Source organism: Ruditapes philippinarum, unplaced genomic scaffold, assembly GCF_026571515.1.
Source record: "Ruditapes philippinarum isolate M1 unplaced genomic scaffold, ASM2657151v2 ctg3172_1_1_1_1, whole genome shotgun sequence".
Lineage (NCBI taxonomy): Eukaryota > Metazoa > Mollusca > Bivalvia > Venerida > Veneridae > Ruditapes > Ruditapes philippinarum.
In genome coordinates, this window is record NW_026865436.1 from 108092 (window position 1) to 132555 (window position 24464).

At 31.6% G+C, this 24464-nt stretch overlaps 1 protein-coding gene across 1 annotated transcript; it reads left to right on the forward strand.

Moving 5' to 3' along the window:
• Window positions 1-173: 173 nt before the first annotated feature.
• LOC132729000 (heat shock 70 kDa protein 12B-like) lies at window positions 174-16826 on the forward strand. Its single transcript, XM_060714724.1, has 6 exons — window positions 174-290; window positions 11564-11705; window positions 13266-13374; window positions 14634-14682; window positions 15029-15182; window positions 15898-16826. The coding sequence occupies exons 1-6, from the start codon at window positions 174-176 to the stop codon at window positions 16824-16826; spliced, it is 1500 nt and encodes a 499-aa protein (XP_060570707.1).
• The last annotated feature ends 7638 nt before the right edge of the window (window positions 16827-24464 follow it).

The window sequence follows — 24464 nt, forward strand, 5'->3', positions numbered from 1 at the left end:
ACTTGCTACAGGATGACAATGCATCAAGTCATATAGCTAGATGAATTCATGACTGGAAGGAGAACAATTGCATAAGGTGTCTTCAATGGTCCTCACAATCACCAGACATCAATCCCATAGAAAACTTGTGGTGGAATGTCAAATGTTGACTTAAGAATCGATTAAGTCGCAACATGGTTGAATTGGAGGCAAATGCAGTGGCATCATGGGAGGCCATACCCAGAGAAAGGTTTTCTCGTCGGCTTGTGAGAGGCATGTCTAACAGAATACAGGATGTCATTGAAACCCACGTAGGGCATACCAAATATTATGACGCACAAACTGTAATGTATGAACGAGGACGTTTTGGGGACAATTAAACTGCTACCGATACTTTTGACTGATTATTTACATGTATGGCCTGAAGATGTTGACAAGTGTTGTTTTTGCTGATGTTTGATGTTATTGTTGAAGATAGTTTTAAAGAGATAATTTATTCCCTTAACTGTTAATTTATTGATATTTCTTTCATTGTATATGATTTGTAAATATGTCCAGAAACTTTTGGAGGGGACTGTATTGTAAGTGCTGTTTACAATGTGTGAATTACTTTCTTGGTTTTCTTCATAATATTTTACTTTTAAACACATTTTCAAAATCGCCATGAAAACTAGAATGAATTTGGAGGCATGCCGCTTTAAACAAGAGTTGTCACTGTAATGTGACCATTAATCATGAGATGTTCTTTTGAATTTAAGTTGGCATAAATATTTCCTTGAATATGCTCTAGAATATTTATATGGAAGAGCTTGCTCAACTTTTATTGGTGTAATAACAGCTTCAAAGGGTCCATCACCAAATTCAAGATACGATGAAATAACATTTCATCTGCTGTATGATTATTTTGCATCAACCTATTTACATTTTACCTTTTGGAAAAATAAACAGTCCACAAATTTAAGTATCCATGAAAATGATATTTATCAAAGAAAACACAAAATTTCATATTAATGACACTAAGTTGATTCACAGTTATTATTTGCATATTCTTCTTAAACAACCATGTTCTTCTCATTGAATTAAGAATAGTTCTTAGCCCTTTGACATACGAAAGAATTATCACTAAAATTGCATATTACTGGAAGTAAAAAAAAAGAGCGCCATGATGGCCCTGGGTCGCTCACCAGAAACAACTGTGTTTCAGTGTAAATGAACTTACCTAAAGGCAAGTCCAGCTAAACTTTAACTTCCCCCTTTATCTATATACTTTCACAACACTAACTGATTTTTTCTTCTTCTTCATTATTAAAAATAGGGCCAAGATGGCCCTTGATCACTCATCTGACTCGTCATTTCATTGTTCACTATATAAATTTAAATATTGTGTCAAACTTTGTTAAAATTATCTATGTTGCAAGAGTGTTCCTATGAGACTACATATATGTAGAATAAATGCAGAATAAATGACCAGGGTATATTTTGATGGTAAAGTGTTAATGTTTTAAACTTTTTATACATTCTATATGGTATCATAACTGTACCTCAAAATAATGACAATAGGTTAAGCAATGTACAAAATATCAAAAGAAGGCCAGTTGATATAAATATTCAATTAAGCACCAGAAATTACAGCCTTGGTCCGAATTTCATGTCTGTATGTCAAAAAGCAAGAAATAAAGTCATGTGGTATCAAAAGAACAAGAGGTTGGTCCACTGCTTTCAAAAATCAATTTGGCATCACAAATAACACCAAAGATTCAAGTATGTATGTCAAAAATCAAAAACGTAGGTCAAGCGATATCAAAAATATCAACAGTATATCAGATTATATCAAAATTTGATTTGACATCATAAGTTACACCCTAAGTCCAAATTCTGTGGTGTCCGTACGTCAAAAAGCAAGAACGTAGGTCGACTAAGATCAATAATATCAAAAGTAGGTCAGCTGAGATCAAAATTCAATTTTGGCATCAGATATTACACCCCTGGTCTCACTTGAAAATCTGTATATCAAAAAAACAAGAAATACCTACAAGAAAAGTGTAACCTTAACCTTTAATCTAGACACATGATTAATGCACGTGACACTGCTTCTCAAAGTGGTGATTATTTCTATGAAGTTTCATAAGAATCCACTATGCGTAGAGGATATATTCTCTGGAAAAAAAAACAATATTTTGTCTTCATCTTGAGTGACCTTGACCGTGCAAATATTAACCTTAATTATTTGTTTCACAACAGTAGTCATGATAATGACCATTTGTGTTCAATCCCCCAATAAATGATTAGTAAATGGTCCGAATATACATTTCATATTTTAATCTGAACTTTGACCCTATTTGTGGTTTGATCTTGGCTGCAGGGACCTAAATTTTACATGCAACATTCCACCTTTCAGAGGTGAACATTTGTGCTTATTATATTAAAATCCCTTTATGCATGTAGAGGTATTGCTCCGGCAAGTGTTTTTATGACCTCTAAGTTTGACCTTGACCTTTCACCTAAAACTCTAGTTTATGCACATGACACTGCTTCTTATAGTTGCAAACATTTCAATGAAGTTTTATATGAATCCCTAAAAATTTGTAAGAGATATACTCTGGACAAAATCTCTATAATTTATCATCTTGAGTAACCTTGACTATCATATTTAATGACCTTGATCTTGCATATATTAACTGAAATCACATGTTTTACACCAGTAGTCATAATAATGACAATTGTGTTTCAATCCCTCAATAAATGATGACTATATGGTCCAAATACACATTTTCATATTTTTATCTGAACTTTGACCCCATATGTGTGACCTTGACCTTCGCCGCAGGGACCTTAATTTTGCTCGCAACTTTGCGGCTGACAATTGTGAGCATATGTGCCAAGTTATATTGAAATCCCTTTATGCATGTAGAAGGTCTGCTCAGGACAGTCAAGCGTTTTTCAATGACATCTTAGTGTGACCTTAACCATTTACCTGGAGATATGGCGAGCGTTCACTAACATTCCGTCAATCTTGCGTACCTTTTTACGTAAATTTGGACTTACGCAAAACGTAAATTTACGTTTGTTGCGTTTCACTTATCAAAACGTGCAATTTACGCTAATAATAAGTGAGCATGACTTTACGTTTAAACTTATGCAAATGCGACTTAATGCGTAGCTAAGAAAGTTCAGTGAAACGAAAATAAATACGTAAGTTTTTCTTTCACAAAAGTAACGATCAAACTCGAGTTACGATAACGTAAGTACGTTTGTGGAACGCACCCCTGATTTATGTGCGCGAAACAGATTCTCATATTGGTGAACATTGCTATGAAGTGTCATTGGAATTCCTCCTTGCGTGTAGGATATATGTTCCGGACAAAATTTGACAACGTCCGCCCGCCTGCCAGGGGAGGAATTAAAATTTGACCCATGTTTGAAACGGACGTATGAAAAGAAATAACACATCTACCCTAAATAAGATATTGAACTGATTTGTGAATATGTGATATAAAATTACCATCAATGTAGTTAATATAACATTATAAAATCTAATAAAGTCAATGTAAATGTATTTTTCAGTTATTTAAAGATGGACATATAGCATTAACTGTTTTCAAATGCTTTTTTAATTTGTAAACAGTCTCACATGTACATATCTTGTCTTTATAGTAATATTTTGTTCTTTATTCAAATGTTGTTTTTTTTGTAATAATAAGATATTTTCATCGATTTGCCGCCATTTAACATTTTACTAGGCTCCTTCCTTATGTAAAACATGATTTTCGTCAAGGGAAAGGTATTGGTTAAACAGGGACTTATGATTGGTATATATACATATCATTTTGGATTTCACTGTGCTTAAAGTATAAATTTTAAACTGTGTCAATAATAATGCATTTTGTTTTTCACCTTAATATCCATGCATGAACGTTCATGATCCTTTTATATTAAATTAATTATAAATAGTCTTAAAATAACGATTTCACGGGCATTAAAATTCAAACATTATTATGAATGACAAATTATTTTATTTCATACAATGTTAATTAAAAGGGTCACGTTGAAGAGTCAACTCTTTCTGTGTTGGCCGTCGCATATAATATTGGTTGACACCGAGTTTTGCAAAACGTATATAATAGTTTAGTGTATGCTTTAAAAAGCTAGTGTCCTTATAAATGCCAGAGACATAGTTTGTTGAAATACACATGATTTAAATTATTTAGACAAATAACGATTTGTACGTTTGCAAATGAATTATCTATGACAAAAAAACTAAAAATCGATATGGCTTTGTGTATGCTACCTTATGCTGAGTGATAACTATTGAGTACCGTGGTTAAATTGTGGAATAAAACTTGATCCCAAGGAAAGTCTCTTAGTTACCAACAAGATTAAACTCGCCTAATTGAGCAATCTACATTGTACCAGTGCACATCTCGAGGGTTAAAAGGAAAACTGTCGTAAGTCACTTTTATACAAGTGTTGCTTTGCTACGTTTTTTGTACGTTTTAAAGTCATAAACAGGTATTTTAATATTCTTTGTTTAATAATTTTATAGCTGACATCCAGAAAAAAGTATATATTTTGAATTTTAAATATAAATCACATCATATTCACCAAATTATTGGAAATTTAGAAACTGCAACAAAAAGTTCATTATTTTACAGAGTTGAACAGTATTCTAGAGTCAAAGTTTAAGTGACCTAAAATAATTATGATCCTGAGGAATTGTTTTCAAAATCTTAAACTCTAGAATACTTTTCGCCTCAGTGAATACATTGTGTTTGCAAAGAAAGACCTTGCGCACATCTTAAACAGAAACATTCAAAGTTCACAAAGTGGTATTATTTGAGTCCATACTACTTTAGTTATTGGTTTTAGGGTAGTGAACTGTAATTGTGATTATAATTTTAAGTTCAAATGAAAATGCCTATAAATTTCAAATGTGTATATGTCAGTCAAAAACCATGCTTTAGTTATGGATATTGGACATTGACCCGGAACGTATTTGTGAAATTTTGAATGACTACCATCAATGACTGAGGATATGGAGCCAAGGGGCTCAAAATATTTAACCAAGAAATCCTTAATACAGAAAAGGGTATTTTAGTAAAAATTCATTCTAGAAATAAAGTTTTTTTTTGACAGTCACCTAAAAAAATGATTTTAGAGACAAAATAATTATGAATTTTTGGTGAGTATGTTAAATGGTTGAAGAAATATGACTATAAGTGCCAATGCATACAGGGTATGGTATCCTCTCCATTCTCAACATCATAAATCTTTTGATAATTGAAAAACATTAATTGGACCTTAATCAATTTATTTCTTATTGCACATCTCATAATTGCAGCCTACCGTCACCTGGTGATAACAATTGTTAATACTGGTCAATATTAGTTGCATGCACGCTTTCACTGGTAAGATGATAAACCGCTTCCTGATGTATCGCTAGTTTTCTTTGCTATGCCCAAAAACAGCAATAACTATAACATGATAAATAGGGGGTAGATGTTTGACTTTGTAGTTTTGCAATACTTAAGTCTTTTAACACATAAGTGTGATGAAATTCACTAATAATTGTTAATGAATGATCTTGCTATCCAAAGATTAATCAGTATATATAAATATTTCCATGCAAAACTTTAATGTATAACTATCCTAATGCAGTAGTTCTACAACGTGGTTTCAGATGTAAACAGAAATAGTGATAATGTAAAACAAATGTATATATTTGACATCTAATTTCCCGGTACTTTTATGCTTGAAAATATGTCTGACAGCAATTTGTTATTTAAATATGCCCATTGATGTTCAATTTTAAACAAATCCGACTAAATGCCAACAGGTTGTTTTTTTTGTACTTTCGGTTTCTAAAACCATAATAATAAATATATAAATAATGTATTGTTTGATTTTGTACCTGTGAATTCACTTATTTTAGGTGGACTTTTACTACATATATTTGAAAAAAACTTGTCAACAACTCCCAGCATTAAATTACTTTTTGTTTAAATGTTTAGTTTATTAACTAGGTTAGACCGAAATACCGCATCCGTTCTGTGTATTCAAACTATTGTGTTCGAGGTCCTTATCCGAAGACTGACGGAAAGGGCCGAGTAGTTGCAATTGCATCCTAATGCATTACCTCCACTTTGAAGAGTATTCAAATAGGCTAGAACTACTGTTAACTACATTGAAAATGAGGGCCGTGGCTTCAATCCGCAGAAGGGTCAACTTTTTTTCTTTCTTTTTTTTCTTTTAACATTATTTATGTATCTCTCATGTCCCATGGTTTTTTTAATTTATATAGGTATTTATTAGCTAAATTATGCTAAATCTAGTAATTTATATGGTACATGATATTTTCAACATAACTAGAAGGTAAAAGTATTTCATATTTTACAAGATCAACCAATATACTTCTTTAAAAGTTTAGGGAAACTTTGAAAACAGGCACTCATCTGGGTAAATTTTAAAGATTATTCAACTACGGCTCCCTAAGTAGACACGTGGTAAAAATGGGCGGGGTAGGGTAACATTTTTATACAGATTTCATAAATTTCAAATAGAAAACCATAGTTTTGCTTATGTGGATTGTAAGCTGAATGGTACATTTTGTTTCTTACCAAAAATTAATGGGAAACATTTTTCATTAGAATGTTATTGCAGATTATTTAAAGGTTCCTTATTTCTAAAAAAAGGGGCCCTCATAACATATCCTAGCTTGAGTTCAGAAAAGTGGCCATAACTTGATTTCCGTACGGTAAACCTTTTTAAATTTTGCATACAGGTGTACCACCTAAGGGTTCTGAATGAAGGAAGGTAAATTATTGTCCATTACCAGCCCAGCAAGTTTCTTCAACAGAAATAGGAGTATGAGTTCAAAAATACTACCAGTCAGCAGAATCCAATACAGCAAAGATAAGGTAGAAAACAATTTGAATGTGAGGCATAATAAATATATATATTTCATCACTGTCAACCTGTAAACATGTTTTGGCTTTAATAAAGTGAAGATCTCGAGAGAAAATTAAATGCATTGTCAGTTTTGGTCTTTCTATGTCCGCCGCTAAATTCCATTTTATGACTCCGTTTATTTGTATGCAATATGTCGGGACATTCCTATTAGGCCTCACATCTATTTTAAACAATTTTAATTGCACTGTGCCGCTATGATAATGTGAGAGTGATGAAGCATTTTTTGTGTACACAAAAGTTTACAATCTTTGTCTGAATAGGTAAAGCAGGTTTTTAGAAGAGAATATAGTACAAGATAAAAAATAGAATTTTAAATGTCCGGATTGGCAAAGTTGGTAAAGTCAGTGATATGCAATACAACTTTTTTGTTTCCCTATTTTTTCTGTTTTACTAAAGATGCAAATGAATTTGAAAATAAAGGTAGTTTTGTTATAATATCTAATAATGTTAATATACCAGTAAAAATATCTTTTATCCTGTGTAGTGTGTAGTATGCAGTAGTCATAGTACTTGTGCAGTGCTAGAGTATTTCGTGCTATCTGAAAGATAGTTGAAATAATTTGTGTATATGTAATCATTCCATCTTGTATTCAGTATAATGTTGCACCAAAACAAACAAAAATGTGAAGTGAGAAGTTAATAGAAATTACAAACTTTATACTTCTTTACGTCAAGATGATATAATTCTATTTGATTGTTTATAATAATATAAAACTTATTTTAAATTTGCGAAAAAAAGTACAATACTCACTAGTCTTGCATTGATATTTAATTACAAGATTATCTGACAAGCTTACCTACTGCATTACGCTGACAGTTGATTAATTTGTCGATTTTTTAAATTTTTATCGCAAGCCTGCGTGCCTAAAGATAATATACACAATATGATAACACCGTTTAACACCGTAAAAGTGGACTTGACCACCACGTCACGTACTAAATTATTATCCTAAACGTACAGTAATGTACCTCAATCATAATTGTCATCAGTTGTATCATCGCATCACGTTGTTTATTTCATTATCACAAAGAAGAAGAAGAGACTTAGAATGTTTTATTTAACTCGTTATACATAAAACTAATATAGAAAAAGTTAGTCTCACAATTTAACAAAATTAATTATTATCTGGAGAATAAGCTCTAATGAATATGAAATTAGTGTTGAATACAAGATTCTATGTCATTAATGAAGTATTTAACAGTGAATATATTAAAGACTGTTATAGTCTTGCATATAAATTCAATAAATCTTTTATTCTTTTTTTTCACGTGGCGCAATAGATAAAAGTGTACGTTTTTTAATTGATCTATTATTTAACTAAGCATTTATATACAATTCTACATACTAGGTTTATAATTGAAATGAAGTAATAAGTAGTCGAACTCTTAAATCACGGTCAGCATTGCTTATAAGAATAAAACTATTTTCTTCTTCTGTCTCGGTGTATTGACAGAGTTCGCATAATATTATTCAAGTAATTAGTTTAATTGATATTTGTACTTATTATAAAATACATTTGACAACTATGATTGGTTCGGTGTAATAACTTATAATAAGAAACTAAGCATAAGTAAGTCATTGTGATAGAAATATTAAGGACGTGGGTACTTTTGCTGCAGGTTTTAAAGTTTGATGCTATTAAAACTAAGCGGCTATTACCTGTAACTTGTTCTTATAGTTACTTTTAACTAACAATTCACCGTGTTGATAAAATACATTTTGACAGATTTAAAACCATGATCTCACAAAGTTTGCAGAATTCTCAAGTTTATATATGGAACGCCGTGACTGTCTTATGTTATTAATGTTTTTGCTATCTTGTGAAACGATAATATTATTTTGTCGTTTGAGCATGTTAACATGTGCAAATTACATCACGTCTTGTCAAAGGAACATGCTGACTTGTACAAACAGCATGTTAACTTGTCAAATTATTATGATGACATGTGCAGACAACATGCTAACTTGTCAAAGTATTGTGATGACATGTGCAAACGACATGTTAACTTGTCAAAATATCATGATGACTTGTGCAAACGACATGTTAACTTGTCAAGATTTCATGATGACATGTGCAAACAGCATGTTAACTTGTCGAATTATCGTGATGACATGCTCATAATACCTTAACATGTAAACATGTGTTTTGCACAAGTCATCACGATTCTTTGCAAATTAACATGTTGTCTGCACAAGTCATCATGATACGTTGACAAGTTAACATGGCATTTGCACAAGTCATCATGATACATTGACAAGTTAACATGCTGTTCGCACATGTCATCATGAAATGTTGACAAGTTAACATGTCGCTTTCACAAGTCACCATGATACTTGGACAAGATAGCATGTTGTTTGCACATGTTATCACGATGATCTGACAAGTTAACATACTGTTTTTACATGTCATCATGAAATTTTGACAAGTTAGTATAGCATTTGCACAAGTCATAATTATACTTGGACAAGTTTACATGTCGTTTGCACAAGATGTCATGATACTTGAACAAGTTAACATGCTGTATGCACATGTCATAACGATAATTCGACAAGTTAACATGCTGTTTACACATGTCATCATGGAATTTTTACATGTTAGCATGGTATTTGCACAAGTCATCATGATACTTTGACAAGTTAACAGTACGTTTTGACATGTCAGTATGTCATTTGCACAAGTCATCACGATTCTTTGACAAGTTCACATGTTGTCTTCACAAGTCATCATGGTTATTTGACATGTTAACATGCTGTTTGCACAAGTCATCATGATACTTGGACAAGTTAACATGCTGTATGCACATGTCATCACGATAATTCGACAAGTTAACATGTCGTTTTCACAAGTCATCATTAAACTTTGACAAGTTAACATGCTGTTTGCACATGTCATCACAATATTTCGACAAGTTAACATGTCGTTTGCACAAGTCATCATAATACTTTGACAAGTTAACAGTACGGTTTGACATGTCAGTATGATACAAGATAACATGTCATTTGCACAAGTCATCACGATTCTTTGACAAGTTCACATGTTGTCTTCACAAGTCATCATGGTTATTTGACATGTTAACATGCTGTTTGCACAAGTCATCATGATACTTTGACAAGTTAACATGCTGTTTGCACATGTCATCACGATAATTCGACAAGTTAACATGTCGTTTTCACAAGTCATCATTAAACTTTGACAAGTTAACATGGCGTTTGCACAAGTCATCATGACACTTTGACAAGTTAACATGCTGTTTGCACATGTCATCACAATAATTCGACAAGTTAACATGTCGTTTGCACAAGTCATCATTACATTTTGACAAGTTACCGTGTCATTTGCACAAGTCATCATTATACTTTGACAAGTTAACATGTTGTTTGCACAAGTCATCACGATACTTTGACAAGTTAGCATGTTGTCTGCACATGTCATCATAATAATTTGACAAGTTAACATGCTGTTTGTACAAGTCAGCATGTTCCTTTGACAAGACGTGATGTAATTTGCACATGTTAACATGCTCAAACGACAAAATAATATTATCGTTTCACAAGATAGCAAAAATATTAATAACATAAGACAGTCACGGCGTTCCATATTTATACATAAAATTTATACAGAAGGAATTAATGAACTTTTTTTTCATAATTGTTTAATAATAGTGAGTTATCATCTGCAAATAATGTGTAATTTCGTTTTCATCACTATTTATAAGTAAGTGTATCCCTTTAACACCATTACATTGTTATATTTTCATAGCTAATATAACTGCAAATTAAATGAAAATGTAACAGTCAAATAGGATCACCTTGTCTACAGTCTTGTTTACTTTGTAGAATGTAGATAGATAAACATTAAATTTCCATACCATAGATTTCCGTATTGTATCATAGCTCTTGGTTATTTGATGAATCATAACTCACTTAACTCATTCTGAAAATTATGAAGTCTGTTGTCAGATTATGCTTTGTAAACAAACTTTCATTCCTCACCCACTTTTTTTTAAAAAAAACTTGTATTTCTTAATATATGTTTCTTAACAAAGTTCATTATAAATAATACGTTAATGTGTTTATTTCTAAACAAATACGTAATCAATATTACATACTGGAAAACAATAGTGTATTTTTTAATTTACTCAATTTTTGTTCTTCCTCGAGATTGATTCTTGAAAGATCCCACGCTATTAATAAAGTTCTTTCTCATTATATAAACGTGTTTGATCGAGAACGAATATCACTTGTGGTAAACCAATCAATCGCGACAATCTTATAAAAATAACACATGGCCGTCGGTGTGATGGAGGATATTGTCAACCCGAGAATTGGTATATTACCCCGAAGCGCAGCCAACCTATAAATATAAGAAATAAAAATGTAGACAGGAGAGATATTGTCTGCTTACTAATTTAACAACCCTCTTTTAGGGTTATAACTTGTCAAAAATATAATTAATGTTATAGCTGATTTATCTTTTTCTTAACAAACACCCCTCTATAATCTTTTTAACATACTGGTTACCGGCAAGAACCAAAGCCGGGGTCACACGTCTTCGCAAAACATGTTCCTGTTCTCCCTAACAATAAAAACATATTAACAGAAATTTTCTTCATATAGGCAATGAGCTCGTTAGTTGTTGTAGCCATTGATTTTGGGACAACGTACTCAGGATGGGCGTTTTCATACAAGTCTGACTATGAACGAGATCCTCTGAAGATAACAGCAAAGAATATTCCACACTCAACTTTATCACTTAAAGGTACAATATTATCCACTTCAGTTTACTCATTTGAAAAAATAGGATGACTCTATTGTCTTAAATTATTATTAACGAACTTGTTCAGTATCAAAATTTTCCATCCCTAGTGAAACTGAGAGTATATATAGTCTATTATCAAAGCATATGTATCATTTGATAATACATTGGTTTTCTAAAACATATACATGTATCGACAATTTGAGAAAGGGTATTTGAAATGAATCATTTCGTATTTAAGTCGTTCATTACGTATTTTAGTCGTATTACAGTCGTATTACAGTCATTTCGTAATAAATGTACATGTACTTATCAAATTGCGGTTTCCGTTATGACTATTATATTTGCCCGCGCGAAGCACGTCCGGATATCTAAGTATAGATATAACTATTTGGTAATATCTCGGACAATCATAAGTGTAAATGTCTTACACAAATTGTACGTTAGGTGATTGGATGGGGAACTTTTATCAACTTTAAACTGATGTTCAATATTTAGTACGATGCATAACATATATTTAATTGTTATGCTTAAAGTTTATTTGATGAGTTTGTTTTTAAATATTTATCATTTTGACATGGTATGTTGCCCATGAGCAACCTTTCACTGAGGCCGCATTGAGCGATATAAGATACATGTTGTTATATATAATACGTTACATAAATGTGTTCTTCCTTTAGTTTTATTTAAGTGTCAGCGGGACTTTCAATAATATATAATTCACGATAACACAATCTGTCCGACAAGAAAGTATTTAGTTTCCGTCTGAGCAGGTTCTAGCAGGATAATGACGGTACTAAACTTTAGTGGCGTGTACAAAACATGCAATAACAAAAGTTATCAGAATTTTTATAGAAATGTTGTTAACTAAACAATATGATTTCCTTCTTCGTTGAAATTTTACCATAATTTTCTAGAAAAGTGCTGTAAAATATGAGTAAGAACACACAGTACTTCGAGTGTCAAAGCATCATCGTGACCTCACAGTCAGCTCTTTACATTGAACTGGCCTTCAGTCCGATAAATGTTCGCGTTCTTACTGATCGGTCACAGTAATTCAATGAGGCCCTTAATCCTGTATACTTTTTTGTCATAAATTGAAAATTACATTCCAAAATTCTATTTAGTAGACAAAATATCGGCGATGCGATGTTACTCGATCGTCCTATCGTTTATTTTCAATTTTCAAAACATGATTTGATAAACTAATTAAGTCATTAAGTTTTCAAGTTTTAAGTATGTCTATTGTCCTATTCGTATCATATGCACCGTTAAATTTCTGAGAAAAATTGTCTTTCTTACAACAAGTCAAAACAATGGGAATCCATTGCTTTTAAAGGCCTAATGTGTATGCTTATACATGTAATTATGAACATGAATTGGAAAAATAACTAATAACGAAAATAATAATTTAATGTTCGGTTATTTTTATTATAAATCTCAATATGATAAAAGTTATTATTATTATTATTCAAATATCAATCTCACGCAAATGTCCTTGACAACTGTGTGTATTTTGTTTCTACTGATGCCAAATCAAAACTAAAACTGTATTGGTTTCAGTTCCGACGTGCATTCTTATAAACTCTGATGGAACAACGCCAGATTCTTTCGGTTATGATGCTGAGGACAGATATGCTGAAATATGCGAGAAAAAGGAACAACATGAATGGTTCTTCTTCAAAAGATTTAAAATGATGCTTTTTAAAGAAAATGTATGTATAAAATGAATGCCACATATTAAATAAATACGTACATAAGTACGTGCACGCATTCAAACCTTTATCTATCCATGTCTTTCTCCCTCCCTGTCTGCAAAGACGAGGGCAAAATGTGACATTCCCTGAGTTATTAAGAATTTTTCATGTGACATAATTACTCTTCCCTTAAAACTTGAACTGGTATATTGCTAGACAATTAATTTCGTACACACATGTGAAATTGTAACTGCATTTTTGTAGTATGCAGCGAGGAGGAAATTTCTTACATAATTCAGAATTCATTACATGTACGAGTTATTATATAGTGAAATCTCTAATTAGAAAGTGATCACACGTAAACAAAACGTACATATGAATAAATGAGTGAGTTTGTTATAAATTAATCGTACCAAAGGTATATAAGGGCAAAATAAAACAGTATGGGTGTGGGAAATTGAAATTGTGATACTTAAATGAAGAAATTGTTTTTAAGTTAAAATGCCTAGTTTAAAATCATAGGGATCTTCCGCATCGCAACCTTAATTAAACAAGAATTACCTCAGCAAAATGCAAAATGATAGAGCTGATCCCATATTAAAAATAATAAATTCATTAAAGTGCCTGTGCATACTTATGAAAATTTGTTTGAAATATATCTGAACTTAATGACGAAAAAAGAATGACATGAACGTTTAGTTTTGAGATTTATTCTTTTTATAGTTACTGTTCAACTTTGACCAACTCATTGTTTCATTTTACCCCTCGCCAGGGGCAATGTTAATCACACAAAAATGTTTTGCAGTAATTTATAAAGAAAAGTAAAGTTAAATTGAAGTAAAATAATACAAAAGAGATTCATAATTGAGCTTGTAATAATGAAAAAACAGTTTCGATTTGTCACGGTTTCCTTATCAAGCTATCAATTAAGATAATCTATTTCCGCTTAAGTACGTATAAAATAGTATACATTAATCATTTCGCGGGATTTTTCAGACAGTGAACTTGAAATTACTAACAAAAACATGTATCGAATATTTAAGAAATTAATTGAATATTGTAGCTTATGTTAAGGGGAATACCGCTGATACACTAGAAGATGAGATGGAAAAAACTATGGGAAATGGGGGTTTTCTCCTATCCATTGTTTTATTAAGAAGGATTTTCTATACTCTAAAAAATCACATTGATGCCATTTTTATTGCTTGAAAACACGGGGTTTCTTACTTTCCAGCAATTTAGGGAAACGATGCACAAACTTTATGAAGGGAGGCACAAAACAGGTATATCGCATCAGTCATATTTAATAATCAAAACGGATAAAACTATTTAAATTAGTTAATGCTTTTAGTGTAAAGAATCAAGCCATTAATAATATGCCTATAGATTCATACTAGTATGTTACAGATTTCAGAACCTGATCATTTACGAACCTTTACTAAAGACGGGAACTATTCATATAACCGTATGCAATCACTGCCCCTCGATATTCGCGCATGTAATAAAAATATATTTACATAGTTATTTCCATTATTTTCATATTTTCTTTTCATACGATATTTATTTTACGAATCTAAGCTAATTTGAATATTTACTTTATCCAGTCTTATTAACCTTTTGATTTTATAGGCTAAGATTTCAGGAAACCTAAGGTTATGTCTTGAACCTGAAGCCGCATCTATTTATTGTCGACATCTTCCAGTGTCAATAGGTACCAAACAAGAAGTTACATCTATTTCCCAGTTTTCACCAGGAACAAAATATATTGTCCTTGACGCAGGAGGTATTCTTCTTAAATGAATAACTAAAACGAAACGCGAAAACAAACTGTTTTCTTATTTTATAAACTTTTGCATACATGTATTATCTTGTCTAAACCTGTCAGAAAAAATCCTTTGTATTTTCATTTGAATGCAAGTAATATGCTTGCTAATTTTCTTTTTAATTTTTAAGAGAAAAGATTTTGGGGTTAATTTTTTGTTCTTTTAACGGGGGAACATTGACATAATTCATAAAACTGACAATGGAATTTGAAGAACCCCAAAAGCAAGGGGCGGGTGCTGGGGGGGAACTAAAGAAATAAAGTTTTTAAAGGGTTCTACAAGTATTGTGGTAGGTTACTCATATTTGACACAAAGAAATATTTGATAGTGAACCATTTTTTTAAATCATAACTTACACAGAATAAGTGAATATGTAACAGTAACGGTAACCTTTACGAAAAAAAAGTTTTCGAAATAAGCTTTTAGAGCTTCCTACGAAAGCCGTAAAATTATTTTTATGTCTTATTTCGTGCAAATGCAAAGAAAATAAAAATTCTTTTAAAAACCTTAAGTTTGGATAAATTATCGAAGGTGTTAACACAGACTTCTTTAGATTAGGACTTTTTATCGTAGTATGAACTTAGATATGTTTCACTTTGTACTTACCAATATAATAGCAATGATATATCAGATGAACCAGGGTTTAATTTACTTTATCAATCAATCATATTACAGGACCTGTTGTCATCTCAAAGCTCAAAAGTCAATATTTAGAGGATTACATTTACCTTTTCCGTGAATTTGAAATCAAAAAACGCAACATTATTCAAACTACAAGATCCATGACTATGCGTTTTCCAGCTAGCCTTTCTGACTTATGTCTAGAAGTCGAAGAAACGGAATTAAGTGAATTAATACGACAGTCTAGATTTGAAAGCAAAGTCCAAGTTTTACGAGATAAATTGAAAATCGATGGTGCTGTTTTCAACGAGATTTTTGAACCAACCGTTCGCAAAATAATAAGTCATGTCAAATATTTATTGACGACACCTTCAGTTGATGGTTGTGCTGCTATTCTAATGGTTGGTGGATTTTCTGAATCATCCGTGTTGCAAACGAATGTAAAGTCCACATTCAAACACCTGAAAGTAATCGTTCCAGACGACGCAGGATTAGCAGTCTTAAAAGGAGCTGTCATCTTCGGGCACAAACCTACAACAATAACTGAAAGAATATGCAGGTTTACATACGGGAAGAATACTTCTCATAGGTACAGTGAGAGCTGCAAACATCGGATGGGAAGAGTTGAAAAGGATAAAAATGGAGATATCAGATGTTATGACTTATTCGACATTCATGTTAAAGCAGGACAGTCCATTAAGGTGGATGAAGAACAACCAGAGGCAATATACACACCTATTACCGATAGCCAAACCCGGATTACCGCCGGGGTATATGCATCCTCTTCAACAAATCCGCAGCATACTACAGAAGATGGATGCAAACGCATAGGAACATTGATAGTGCCTATTTCTGACACAAGCTCTGGAAGAAACCACGAATTTGGAATAAGTTTTATTTTTGGAGGGACCGAGATTGTTGTAAAAGTCGTTGACAAGGAGTCGGGTGAAATGATGTTAAAATCTGTTGATTTTCTTGGATAAGATATAACCAAAGTAAGTTAGAACACTAAACCAGACATTTCTACTTTTTATTGTTTAATTTTGTTAGTATGAAACAATGTTATTCTTGTTTCATATATACTAAATACATGTACATAATTATAGTTTTGTTTAAACACTTACAGCACACTGCGGTTATTACATAAGCCTTACATAATGCTGGTAAAGATTGCTATTTACATATCATATACCTTAGTTTTGTAAAGCATTCCGTTCATTTTCTGTCGTGGACGATAAATATTTTGATGGCATTTGAATGCAATTGGTATTGAAACATCTATAAGTCTTACTAACTATTATATAATAACTCTTATTATCACACTTGTAAGTTAGAAAATGCTTATTTAGTTAAAGCAATAGATCAGATTTGTGTAAGAATGATTTTCCCATTAGAATGATTGAAAAGTTCAATATTTCCATTTGTGCTACAGCATATGCTTTCAATAAAGACTTATACACATGTATTAATCAGGAGTGTAAACTAACACATAATATGTACTAATTTATTATAAAATCAAGTATATTGAATAAAAGAAAAATAACACAACACACACAAAAACTTGTTTATGTTGTATTTGCTTTAAAATGAATTTTAATAAAAATTATCCTGTTGAATTTGTGAAGAGGATTTGCCCTGCTTTTAATTAGCAATAGTCCAATGGCAATTGAATACCAAGGGGGTTTAATTATCAAAAAACAACATTGAGCCAACAGTATAGAGTCTTTACAACTCATATGGATGTTTAGACTAGTTTGGCTTTTATTCATGACAACGGCTTATCATTTTCAAGTCCATCAGGTTATGTGGTTAAGATTTTGACAGTAAAATGTATCTTTAGCTATTAGAGCGACCATGGAACCGCTACTATTTGTAATGTATACGGTCGTTTCGTAAAATTTTCTGTAATAAAATATGTTAATGATACATTTAGCAGTGACTTTGATTGATTCTTAAAACATAAAAACAAGCTAAATAATTGACATATCGAACACATGCACGGGGTATTACCGGATAAGTAAATGGTCGCTTGTGGAGAAATTAGTAAATACTGTTTCATTATCCAAGAAGGCTGGTTAGGTAGATTGACTACCTAGATACGACCAAAAATTGTGTTTTAATCGGCGTAAAAAACAATTTGAAAAACATGGATCTATTTTTCGACGGTTTGAAGGTCTTTTCGTATAAAAATCCTTTAATTCTTGATGAACCATTCCAAACACAACTAAACTGTATCTAACGCAAAGGCCCTTGCATTGTTCAACGATGTTCTTTGCTACTTCATCCCTGCGCCCTTTGATGTTTGTATCAATGGTTTTCTTGCTTCCCTTCGAAAAGGGGTCGGGGATAATCCTCAGTGTACTTAGTATACGAAGATGCAAAAATGTAAATTGTGTTAGTTTTTTAAACATTTAAATAAAGCCTTCATAAACAACATTTTATTAAGTTCATAAACGCCTGTTGAAAATGTTCCTATTGATTATTTATCCATAAAACAGCATGCCTTTGGACTGACAAAAACGTCTAACAAATTTCAAGTAAATATTCAAACAGTTGTTGATTGTGCAAAAAAGAGTGGTTTCACACAATTTTCTTAAAAGTATAAAAACAAGCAAAACCTCTTGAAAACTGGGTGGAAACATTTTTAAAAGTTCACTCAGTTGGTTGCAACCTGAACGCAACTCCACGGTTAACAAATGAAATGCTGATGGTAATCGGAAGACGTTTCGAAATAAATTGCATGATTGTACAATGTCATAGGAAGTTGATTCTTTCCAACATTTTTTTAATGTACCGCCCGCAGAATCATTTCCTCCAAAGTGGGCCTGGAACAAAGCTGGATAGAGTAGATGTTTCTGAATCACTGTCATATTAGCCTTTCCTATTACAACTGTAAATGGTATTGCGACAAGGCTGCTGAGATTTGAATAAATCATTCTTGATCTCAAAGAAAACCAATGAAAACACTTGGATTTTACACAAGTTTACTACTATGTCATGCCTACTATATCTCTTGGTCTGGAAATAAATGATAAGTAAACGTTGAATTTCTTGTTAAAAAATCAGACCAAATTGTTAGATATATATTTTGTGAAAAAAATACGACAGCTAAAATATTCGATTAAACATTCTATGATCCATTGCCGATTACACAAGTGACAGTTGTAGGGATTGACAGATGTGATACTTAAGAAGAATAAATTGTGACTCCTATTTGCGCTCCATGCGAGGCTTTCATTTTGAAGCGCCCTCAACGGAAAGTTGAACAAGTTAAATTTCTTTTAAGTTTGCAAAATGCTGCATAATTGACGACGTCAAAATCTCATACAATTGACACACAACTCATAATAAGAATTTTAGACAACCGAAAATGGCTGACCGTCGCTCAGCCATTTGCAATTATTGAAAAGTTCACAAGAAATTTAATTTAGGGAAACTTCGCAGCTTATTTTTTATAGGTTTCGGTACATTGTCTATCCTGGTTAGTTTTAAAATTTATTGTACAAAATGTTCTTTATTTCTGACGTACTAGGCAGTAACTTTGCCTAAAAGACCCTCACCAAATTTATTTAAATTCAAACCTTAGAAACAAACTAAAACGCGCCCGAGGAAGCACTTGATATTACAAAACTTTTAATACTTTGAAAACTATCACTTTAGGTGCCGCTCAATACTACAGAGCAACAATTCAAACTTTAGAAATATGTTTAAATTTTTTAAACATGCCATTTCAAAGATTGTCAAAATACTGTTAGTTAAATTTATTAGATTTCCTATATTGTAGCTGCCATTTTTATAACTGCAAGTTAAGTTAAAATCAATTTATTTCATAATCTACACAATAAGTACACATAATAATTAAATTCAAAACAAGAAAGTCGTGATGGCTCTTGATCGCTCACCTGTGGTGTGGTTTATATGGGAACAATTTCATTATTTGCCTAATCATATAAAGTTGCATCAAAACTATTTACTCGAATCAATCACTTAAATCTTATTTCTATATTGAGTGTGCAGGCGGCTATCTGGCTTTTCAGATAATGATTTAATCAACATTAATTTAATTTAAAATTGTATCACTAAATGTTTTTTTTTTATTGAATTCATTTAATAATCAAAATTTTGACCTAGCGGTCCAGAAAATATTGATAAAAGTTAATTTCTGCTTTTAGATATGGCAGCCATCTTGATCAACCGGCTTGAGTCTATCCTTTATTTTGGAAAAGACCATTTAATGATATTTTCTATAGTTTTATTAGTTAAAATGGATAGAGTAGAATAATAGCTCCTTGATACGCAACGTATTGCCTCCTTCTATTCTAAATTAAAATTGAAACAAATTTACAAAAACGGGTAGATAATTTAAAACTATGACCAAACTGGCTCGATGTTATTGCATTCTTCACCTTTAGTAGTCACAATATATCATATTTCCGAATAAGTTCGGGGTCAGTCTCTAGCATCCTACTGGAGGTAATGGGTGAGAAAATTGCGTAAAGAGTAGACAATTTGAAAAAAGACTAGTAATGTTTTAAGATAATGATCCCCTGTTGATCATAGTAATTGTTTAAGTTAATGTTCTCCTAATGACATGATTGATCATAGTTATAGTTTTAAATAATGTTCTCCCATTGATCTTAGTAATAGTTTAAGATGTCATTGTCATATTGATAGTTTAAGTTAATGTTTTCCTATTGGTTTAAGTAATAGTTTTAAATAATGTTCTCCAAATGATCTTAGTAATAGTTTCAGATATTATTTTCCTATTGATTATAGTTATAATTTAAGTTAGTGTTCCCCTATTGATGTAAGTAAAAGCTTTAGTTAATGTTCTCCTTTTGATCATAGGAAAAGTTTACGATAATGTTCTCCTATTTATTATAGTAATATTTTGAGACAATGTTTTGTTTTATTATTTGTAGTAACAGTTTCGGATATTGTTCTCAGAGAACTGTTCCTATTGATCGTAATAATATTTAAGATAATGTTCGTCCATTGATCATGTATTCAAGTCTATTATCAATCCTTTAAAAAGCTTTAGAGTTATGCCTTCAACAAGAAAAAATGCAGCCAAATTGCTAAAAGGGATATAATTAAAGCTGCATGCCTCCTAATGAGCCAAGATAATTCAAGAAAACCAAACTTAAGAAAAATGTACCATGCTTTTAAGAACAGAAAAATGATTCAAGTAATTATTCATTTGTTATGTGCAAATTATGACTAACTTTGTAGTATTTAGCATTATGTTTCTATTGCGTGAATATCGCAGTAATAATTTTACCTCGTCCTTAGGTAATTTACACGAATCCCTACCTGAACTTTAGATTCTTTCATATGAGGACGCTTTCCAGCTAGCTGACAGAAGGTCGGTGCCCGTTCGTACCTGAAATAATGCACGGAAGGGTACCTGAGGTCTTCCTCCACCAGTATAGTTGAAATGCCTCCATATGACCTATACTTGTCGGTGTGACGTAAAATCCAAACAAACTTTCTTGTTAATTTTTATTGTTAAAAAATGGTGGCGTATTACCGGTTCATACATGATATCGGAATTTTAGGGTATATTGAGGTTTGCATACATTGTTGAGTACAATACTCATTTAATTTGACGAAGCTGTCAAACCTTGATTGGACCTGTGCACGAAATAACGTCGAGAAACATTTGATAGAATACGACAATTAAAAGATGGAACAAATGGTCGAATACGACAAAGTATAGATCTGAATTAAAATTATATAGAAAAGAATATAATGTCTAATATTGTCGACAAGATTTCGAAATAACTCCAAAAACACAGGAATATACTAAAACGAAAGTAGGCGGAAGTAAATGGATGCACTTGATTCATAATGTATTCTAATTCATTCTGATCTATGTAATCAATATAACAGTAGGAGACACCTCTGCGAGACTATGTCGAATTATAATGCACTTCATTATTCGGTCAAGTGCCGTAGATTAAGATATTTTTCGACCGTTTGTCGCTCTCTATCATTTGTCCATTCTCTTATATGTCTCTTCAATTGTCGTATTCTTAAATTAAGAAATTAATATCCACATCTTCTGAAGTCAATATGATTTATCATCATCTACTATTGGTTTGCAGAAACAGGTATGTCTAGAAAAGAACTAATTATAGTTACGTACATGGCGTAGGTCACATTAGTTAGTCATTGTCCCTGGCATTTCATTTTTCATCTATTTCTTAAAGATAACTTACAACTTAAAGCAGATAATCAGAATTCAGGTTTATTAGATTAAATAATATATATATTCACTTGGTTTTCCAAATGACGATTAATATCATACAGCGCGTTCATGTCATGGTATTTTATTACCCCTCACTTTTTTGATATAGTTCATTTCCTGTAGGCCTCTTGGAGTTATTTTTAATGTTAATGCAAGATACAACGTGACTAAGAAATTTGTAGTGTTACTTAAATAACTTTTTATTAGTATGAAATCTGGTAACTTGTGTTTTTAGGGTTTTTTTTTTTTTTTTTTTTTTTTCCAAGTTGTTGTTTTTTGTTTTTTTTTTTTTTTGGGGGGTCCTAAAAAAATAAATTGGCCGCCATTTTATTTTTCGATTCAGCTTATCTTTTCAAAGTTAACCACGAAGAGGGGTTAGGGGCTCGTGGGGCAACATTAGAGTGACTATGACACCCAAAACATGTAGTTGTTTGTATCCTACAGTATGCTTTTCGCGTCTTAGATATCTGTTGATTGAAAAGTCAAAAAGTAAACATCCGTTTTCAGCAGAAGGTATTGCATCGGTATAATTACATGTCAAGTATGTAAGTGTCAAAATGGACGATAAAATACAAGCGGTAAAGATTTTTTAACGAATGCTATCCGTGAAACATGACATATGTGGTATACAGATTGATGTAGGAAATGTAAATGCACATCGTCAAAAATCATGTGATAGGATCATATTTCACAGATCATACTAATGCGTTCCAGAATAAAAAAGGAAATTCCAGATGTCCTTTTTCCGGGGGTCTACCTTTAGGCACTTTTTCAGCAACAAATTTGCATGCAGAGAGAGATTCATAGTGAGACTAGAAAGATAGGGGAATAATTCCCCTATCTTTTAAACCTCAGACGAAACGCATTGTATCTGTCCGTTCTGCGGATAGTATTCCACTATCTTTTTATAGGGGTTCTAAGGATAATTTTGTAAATCGTTGTTCGGAGTTATTTGATAAATATGCAAAGAAGAATATTGTTCATACTTTAAAATGGGTCTTGTTGCTGGGTCGTATGGGGTTGCGTTCATTCAACGCCGCCTTTCCTTGTTGATCTTGTTTATCATATTTTAGTATTACTGTCATTTATGCAGTTCATTCTCCGGAATCGCAAATGGTGTAATACTGTTTAACGAAATGATATTTTTTCTCCATATTCCTCGTGCGTTAGTATGATCTTTGCTTATAATTGTTATTTGTGTAGATGAAAATGTGTTCGGGATATATTTTTACCCCCGTTAATATGAAGATGATATGATCAATGACAAAATGGAGGGTCATAAAATAACGCAAACATTTGTTTGTTTTTTTTTCTTTTTCTGTGAAAATAAGTTTCTTTATTTAACATTTTCCATCATACATCATGTTGTTAAAATGAAATATATAGTAAATAAACAACAAAAATAAAAATAAAAATGTTTAAAAAGTTATCTACAACTGATATTAATATAATAATTAATAAGCTAGTGGTAACGTATTTTTGCCAACTAATCCATTTTAACCAACTATCTTTATATCAAAATACGTATCCATTACCTATAATGTATTCATTATACAGTATTCATTTACATAAATTATCAACTTAAAAAAAACTAGTGAAAAAATATAATATTTTAAGTGAAAAATGAAAAATAATAATAACAACAAAAGAAATAATAAATGACTTCAACTGATTTTTCTATTTATTTTTTTTTCAAAAAATTTGTTATGTTTATTTGCCCGGGTGCTATGAAAATTAGGCAAATAAGCTAATGTCAGTTATTAATAAATAAATAAAGGGATGAAAAAAATAAGTAAATAAATAATTAAATAAATATATGAATGAATAAATAAATATACATATAATTCATTCATGTAATATAAGGTGATTGAAAAGTGATAAAAACATCAAATGGTAAAAATGTAATAAAAATGCGGTATATCATTATCATTTATATATGCAATGATGTGATTGATTGCTGTCATGAAAATTTATTGTTTGAATGCTGAGTAAATAGCTTAATCATTTAACCCGGTTCAGAGAGAATACAAAACTCATGCAACCAAAGTTATATTTTTGTGGTTATATATTGACACATCTTCATCTGTTAATTCTTTTGAAATAATAGCCAAGTTTATGCGGACAAATAACATATAACTGTTTGTTATGCATGTATGTTCCAAAAGTACCAATTCAATGTTCTAAAATATCTTTACTCAAAGAAGTAGTAAATCTTTTAAGCTATCGTACAGACTCTAGTTGTAAACAAATGTCCATTTTACTGACAGTCGATTCCACATTAATCATTTCGCTAGTAGTCAATAAATACACTGAAGCACTAATAGTCCAACCGCATAACGCGGAAATAATACAAGTTAAACATTGTGTTGAT

Excerpts from the sequence above, each read along its gene's own strand:
- LOC132729000 (XM_060714724.1), top strand. The coding sequence starts at position 174 with ATGGTTGAATTGGAGGCAAATGCAGTGGCATCATGGGAGGCCATACCC. Across the intron at positions 291-11,563 it reads AGGATGTCATTGAAACCCAC|GCAATGAGCTCGTTAGTTGT; the intron begins GTAGGGCATACC and ends TTCTTCATATAG. Across the intron at positions 11,706-13,265 it reads CTCAACTTTATCACTTAAAG|TTCCGACGTGCATTCTTATA; the intron begins GTACAATATTAT and ends TATTGGTTTCAG.